The 7,435-nt window shown below is 35.3% G+C and overlaps 1 protein-coding gene across 2 annotated transcripts; it reads right to left on the reverse strand.

The window, feature by feature from the left end:
• Positions 1–1,955: 1,955 nt before the first annotated feature.
• On the reverse strand, positions 1,956–7,427 carry LOC132549405 (transmembrane protein 107-like). 2 transcript variants are annotated; one of them, XM_060213334.1, is made up of 4 exons: positions 7,150–7,427; positions 6,511–6,578; positions 5,493–5,593; positions 1,956–4,461 (listed from the first exon to the last, which is right to left on the reverse strand). In XM_060213334.1, exons 1-4 carry the CDS (start codon positions 7,231–7,233, stop codon positions 4,298–4,300), a joined length of 417 nt encoding a protein of 138 aa, XP_060069317.1. In that variant the 5' UTR covers positions 7,234–7,427; the 3' UTR covers positions 1,956–4,297. The 2 variants fall into 2 exon arrangements, with proteins under 2 accessions (XP_060069317.1, XP_060069316.1); XM_060213333.1 differs by having other exon boundaries at positions 4,378–4,848.
• Between the last annotated feature and the right edge of the window lie 8 nt (positions 7,428–7,435).

A 7,435-nucleotide genomic window follows, 5' to 3' on the forward strand; every position in this document is an offset into this window, starting at 1 on the left:
TCATAACTTGTAGCTTCATGTTGGTCACTAGTTGTGCCCTTCTGATATTGGGATTGACCAGGAAAATTAAAAAGACTGACAGGCAGCCATCTCTGATTTTAAGAATGAATACCTGTATTTGTTATTGGTACTTCTTCAGAAGTACTGGTTTGACCTTTCTCAGATTTCGTGGAAGGTTTCCCCCTTGCTCCAGTCTGATAAGGAAACAAAACAGTTGACAAGAGGCCATCTTGGATTTTTTAGTTTTTTATCACTATTTCTAGAGAAGTACTGGACAGGATGTTCTCAAATTTCATTTTAGCAGTAGGTTCCCCTTTGGATTTTGGTACTGGTCAGAAAAACAAATTCGCTGAAAAGCGACCATCTTGGATTTGGCAGGTACAGAGTATTATTGCTAAAAGGAATTTTCAAATTTCATGTAATTAAGAGAGAAAACAAACAATGACAAAAAGAAACAAAAAGGAACCTGCATATGAAACAACAGTGGGTGCCAAAATTTCTCTGGGATCTCTTTTTTTTTCTCTCCTTATCAGTCTTTTAGTTCAAAATCAACTGCTTATTTAGAAACTAAAAAGGAACCTGCACATGTTCTATAGGTGACATATCCAATGATGTTGCAGGCTAGGGCAGCACATTTACAATGTACTTGACAGCCCCTACCTTCTGGCAAGTATTATCCTATTTCAGCAGGGTGTTATGTTGCTGCACAAATAGAAGGATGTGAGACTGAATGATTTTGTCATGGTATATGATGCCTGTAAGTGTGCTGTCCACAACCACAAGAGCTGTTCTGCCACCCTACACTATGACACTACCTCCAGCAAATCACACAATGGAAACGTTCACCAACACCATGTTACAATCTAGAGCAACTGTCGCTGCTGTTGAGATGAAACCAGGGCCCGTATTCATGAAACCCATCTCGTGCTCAAGAATGAATTTTGTGCTCAAGCCTTATGTCTTGTATAAGTTAAAAATTAATAAATACAACTGATTTTGCTAAAGATTAAAAAAAACAAATTGAAGGGATTTCAAATCAAAGTTACATTTCATGTTTATATTTGACATTTGTATTATTTTATATGATTAAGATGAATTATAAAATAAGTTTGTTTTAGCATAAAATCTATGCTTGAGTATGAGAATGTTTTCATGAATACGGGCCCTGGACTCATCTGCTAAAACATGTGCCCAGGCCTGCTGCGTGAAGTGTATGTGTCGTCTACACTAGGCTACATGTGCTACATGAAAAAATTCCTGGAGAACTGGACAAATGGCTGGACATCATAGATGTATACCTCATTCAAGCAGATGATTATGTACTGTTCGGGGACTAATTCTTCGGAGGCCAGGAATACTTCTAGCGGTCAAAAATATAAGTAATCAGGTGATTAGATGTTAGGCATGGATGTCCTGACCGAGGCCGGTGGTCCCAAACCGTTGGTACCGTCTCCACAACACGTCTACAGTATTTCATTGCACACCAAATTGTCTGGCAATATCAGTATGATGTACACCAGCTTTGATCATGCCTATGATGCGACATCGGTCACTTTCATTCAACATTGGCATGGTGTATCAAATATATACTGGTTTCGTGTGTAACAGGCATTTACACTATGCTCTTACATAGGTGACAAATGTGTTTGCGGTTGACTGCTGGCCAAAAAAGAACGTGAAAACAAAGACCTGGGCCAGACAGACAAACTACCCATGCAACTCATGCACTGAGCAGTGATAATGATAGAGAGCCATACACATTTTGCCTGTGTAAAGTTTCAAGCTTTAATTAATAGAAATGATTAATACATGTACATTTTACACATGCACATTTCCTCTATTCCGCGAGTATATTTTAGATGAAACTCATGAATTCTCTGATAAAAGATAAAGAAAAAATAACTAAAGTTCTAGTATATCTAAAACCATTTTTAATATCAATTCTAGACGAGATATAAATGCCACACATACATATGTTGCTGATACATATGACATTAGATGTAAGTATCATGATAATATCTGATGAAGAAAGTTTAAATTCATGGCGAAATCTTCATATTATTTACTGCTGGTTCTCATTACACTAACAAAAAAACATCTAAAAACATACATGAAAATTATAATGACGTTGCTTTTCAAAATTCAACAGATACATTCACTCATCTGCACCTACTGTCACTACGTATACATTCAAAAATCTGTTGTGACAAAATGAATGTGCTGTTTCACCTTTCACAATCCTAGTTTTTTTTGTCTACCATTCGCGATAGAATTGATTTGAGAGGCTGTATGGCTTTGTTTTGCATCCTTCAATGAATATATTGAATTTTTGTTCCATAAGCCAGCATAATAAACTATCGAAACTGTAAGCCTTTTAGTATGTTGTTATCAATGCTTCATTATAAAGATACAGTGAAATATCTATCCTAAGAAACAATCTCTGATCAGAATGGTAACTTGTGTGCTTGTTTACTGAAATAAAGGCAGACGTCCAATCTGCCTTCATCTAGAAAAAAATATATTTGCATAGTGTTTCATGTAATCCATTGCCCTCCACTGGATGGTGAGATGGCACTGCAGTTACCCACTTGCCTTTCTCCTAGACACCTGTATGTTAATTCCCCAAAAAGATGAGACAAGAGGCCCATTAGCCTTAATGATCATCTAACATAAAATACAAGATTTCAAATTTTGAACTTGAGAAGAAGTCGAAAATGTGTTTTCAAGATAGCGGCAATGTTGGATTTTGAACCAACCCGAAATTAACAAACTTTGGTCAGGATCATGTCACGATCATTTCAGGTAAATTTCAGCTCAATGAGACATGTAGAACTTGAAAATATTCACGACGGACGATGCCAGACAAAAGGTGATCGCAATAGGTCATCAGACCCTTCGGTCAGATGACCTAAAAAGCTATGAGGGTCACCTCTCCGATCCTGTGGGGTTACCTCAGCCACCCTGGTTTACTCCAACAGTAAGACCACTTGCACGCTTACATCAGGACAAACAACAGTGATTAATATAAAATAAAATTACTTGTATCACAACTAATGTAAAATAGACAAAATTTTAAACATTCATTTTGGTAACATCAGTGTTTGTGAGTCTGGACAATAAAGCATATGATATTTTAAAAATCAAAACCAAGGACACTTTCAAATATGTACAGTTAATAGAGCAAATTCTCCTGCTTCAAAATATTAAATTTTCACATGTATTATTTGATACAAGTACATTCTAAAATATGTCTTTTCAACACAAGATGTACAGTGTTAAGTTGTAAACAATGAAATTTAATTCTTCCAACCGAGGCTTAAAGAAATACTCTTCTACTATGTAAGTAATAATAATGCTTGCACAATTCAGTAACACATAGGGCATGTAAATTAATTATAGTGGATATCCTAAACTCTAGCAATTCTTCTGCAAAAACCTCTTCTACAGTATCAGCACATGAATAAAAGACATTTTTTTCTTGGCTCTGTTGGTCATTGTTTACATATATACATCTATTTCCGACCTCCAGATATATGCGACATAGTGTATTTGCACATTTACCCCCAAACCTTCAAAAAGACAACCAGTTCCCTTGATCTCAAAATTCTGTGATGCCTTAGAAATTCCACATGAGATGGGAAAATCAATGCAACATCTTGACCAGGACTTTAACCCTGGACCTCAAATCTTCTGAATGTAATGAACCCATTATCTGTAATGTATACATGTACAACATACACTGTATTCCCTTCATTAAGCCCAACACGATAACCCTAAATGCAATAAAACAGAAGATAGTAACTCTACTGAACAGTAACTGATATTGGACGGTTCATTGTTTGATAAATCTGAGATATGTGTATTCATCACCAACCTTAAGGTCTGTTTTTATATACCTTATAGATAGGTAGACTGTGGTAAGGTAACAACAGATCGACCTTCACCTGCAAATTAATGATTATCAAGTGTTTTTTACACTCTGCTACAGCCTGCATGTACTTACAATACTTACAATGAAGTCTGTAATAATAAATAATTATATGTAATTACACAGCCACCATTTTTTCCTAAATATGACTGTATACTGAGGATGAAACTTTTATCATGACTAAAAATGTCACTCAAAGGTTTCATACGATGTCTAAAAACAGAACAATTCTACATACTTTCAAAACAAGCTATTTTCACTGGTTTATAATTAAATGACTCCTGTGTGTTAGGAGCTATACAAGCCTATAGTCACATCACCAGGAACCTTTTATACTACTGTTTGTGTACACTTAACACACTTTCTTCACTATAAGCCTTTTCTAAAGAATGCTACTCCAATCATTGTCAATATTTCTCCAACGGCTGGAAGAGCTACACAGAACGCAAACACATACCAGTAGTAATCACATGACCATAATTGGAAGAGAAAGAATGTGAGAGTCACTGCACCTGCGGCATGAGCTGCTACAGCTGGTGTATAGTCAAGGAGGCAATCATGATGAAGGGAGGTAACTTAGTTACAATTCATAGAAAATTTGCAATATTTTTTAATGTATAGCTAGTCATAAATTTTACCTATATGGCAGTATTATTTCTAGCAGTTTATCACACTTTATTGAAACACAAAACATAAATCTCCTTAACATGATGTTGACAATAATAATGGATCCCTAGTTTATAAATTATATTGCTATCATAATCCCCGCCGACAGAAACTAACACCAATCATGGTGATGACCTCCGTCATTGTGGGTAAGGCACTGCAGAATGCAAAAATGTACCAGTACCTATAACATGGCCAAGACCAAAACAGGAAATAGGACAGCGACACACAGGCCCCACAGTGGGCACTTATAGCTGGACCAGCAGTCAAGGAGGAATAATTCCAGCAGTTACACTAGACTTTTGTAACACAGTGCTACATGAAGCATACAAGGATCTTGTCAGTTACAGATTGAAGGTAAATCAGCATTATTGAAAAATTAAATAAAAAAAATCCCATCACAATGATTGTATCTGTGAAACAAATCACAAGGTTCAATAGGTGTTATTGCATGCTGCATGTATTTAACTATGAAAATCTATAGCACCTAACACACAAAAGAAAAAGAGTTTAGAACTTATCTAAGACATATATGTATATAAAATTTGTAATCATTTGAATTATTCACTGTACTAACCAAGTTAAGTAATCAACAAATGTTAATAGACATACTTCTTCTTCAAGAATATACTGTCTCTAATGTACAAACAGCTCAGGAACTTACAAAATACTAGAAACTAAGTTATGATTGACTATAAGATGTAAAAATTTGAGGTAGAGAGCTAGCAAGAAGGAATGAGTGGATTCTTTATATATCAACTCTGAGAAATCACTGTTTAACACTAAAAAGAACCTAGAAACCACCATGTCAATTGTTATATATCGTGAGATTTGTTCTCTTATCAAATATCATCACTGTTATCTACACAGGTATTTACATTTCGTTTGAAAAGGATACAAAGTAAACTTTGGAATGGCATAAACATAGAGATCCCACCGATGAAGCCGATGAGTTCTATGACAAAAAGACCCAGAGTCACTGATAATCCAATGATCATTCTGGAATAAAAGAAAGGTAATCATCATAATGGATGAAAGATGAAGCATTCAATAATGTTATTGAAAATTAATAAAACAGATACATAATCACACCTTTCTGAATCCTACATGTATTTATGAAGAACATGAAGAAAAATGTACAGATTTAGCGTTTAAATAGACAACTTGTTCCCTTGTTCTCAAAATTTCTGTGATGCCCTATTAATTCCACATGAGATGGGAAAATCAATGCAACATCTTGACCAGGACTTTAACCCTGGACCCTTTACCCTCTAGTTAGACTCACCAAGCAATTAATAGAAAAATTACCTGATCATAAGCAATTACCACAATTCTGATCATGATTTATAAAAATGCGCATTTGACTTGATTTTTTATGACAACAGTAAAATAAAAAGTATCAGTGAAATTGATGAATGCTGCCCAAAAAATAACTTTATTTATCACAAAATTTTACCAAAGGACAATAATTCTGTAATTAAGGGGTCGAAGGACCTGAATATGATATACAGCACATTATCTTAGTATGACCATTGTATAGGCCAAGTTTCATGCTTGTAGTTTTAATGCAAGCTAGTTTTAATGTAAGCAAAGCTATGCTCCAGACACAAATTTTAACAAAGGGCAATAATTCTGTAGGGGTTGCAGGCCTTAATATTGGTATACTACACATTGTCTTCATATGATCAATGTATACACCAGGACAAAGTTATGCTCTAGACACAAAAGTTTAAACAAAGGTCATAATTCTGTAATTTAGGGGTTGCGATCCTGAATTTGGTACACTGCACATGACCAATATATACACCAAGTTTCATATCCTTGCTTAAATGTGTACAGAGTATACTATATGCCCCCCCCCCCCCCCCAATTTTTGGCAGCATAAAAATACATATAATATTCACATGTATACTTACTCTGTGTCTTTGGTCTTGTATTCATCATCTGTGTAACTTAGGGGAAGGCATTGCTTTACATTTCCATCCTAATAAAAGACAAAAAAAAATAAGAATTATGACGTCAGAGATTTTTTTTCAGTACCTTTTACATTTTAATGGTCAAATATTCAAAATTCATAAATGAATAACCTATCCAATATATAATGTCATATAATCTATAATAATTTGCTAATAGTGACCAGAGGATCCACCACTATACCACTTTATCACAGTAAAAAATCTCTCCCATGTGGTTCATAAATTGTAATCTTTGATCAAATTTGTCTGCAGGGTTGTGAATATCTATCAGCTATTTTAAGGTTTTAATTTTGTCTTGGTCGCAGACAGATGAAAGCCAGGACCATTTGGACTATGGGCATAAGGCCTTTAGCTACTGGTCCTAATTTTTCTCCAACTCCATAGGGAGCATACAGTTGGAACTGCCATTCTGCGCAAACTACGTGTAGTCTACATGTACGTACACATGTCCAGCACTGACCTCCTGTAAAAATGGAGTTAAGTATTTTTAACAAGAACAAGTTATGCTGGATAATGCCCCCCCCCCCCCCAGTTCAATTCGAAAACGGGAGACATATTTAGAAATATAAAACAACATACTCGTGACCATAATAATACTATGACGATGACCATATGGGCTATGATCGTTAGAAAGCGAGCTGGGACAAGGCCGTTTACTCTCATCTTGGCGAGTTATCTTCACAGGGCAGAAGACACCTGTCAGCTTCCTTATCAACAAGAAGTTTTAAATTGCAAATAACGCAGTAACGTTTCCTATATAAAATAAAAATAAATTTACGATAATGATTATCGTATGCACTACATCTAGCATCAGATGTTGTCGTGAATTATACTTCAGAACCAGTGAATTCCAATTTAGCGAGAA

Source organism: Ylistrum balloti, unplaced genomic scaffold (assembly GCF_031769215.1).
Source record: "Ylistrum balloti isolate Yb309-2 unplaced genomic scaffold, AGI_CSIRO_Ybal_v1 Utg370056, whole genome shotgun sequence".
Classification (NCBI taxonomy): Eukaryota; Metazoa; Mollusca; class Bivalvia; order Pectinida; family Pectinidae; genus Ylistrum; species Ylistrum balloti.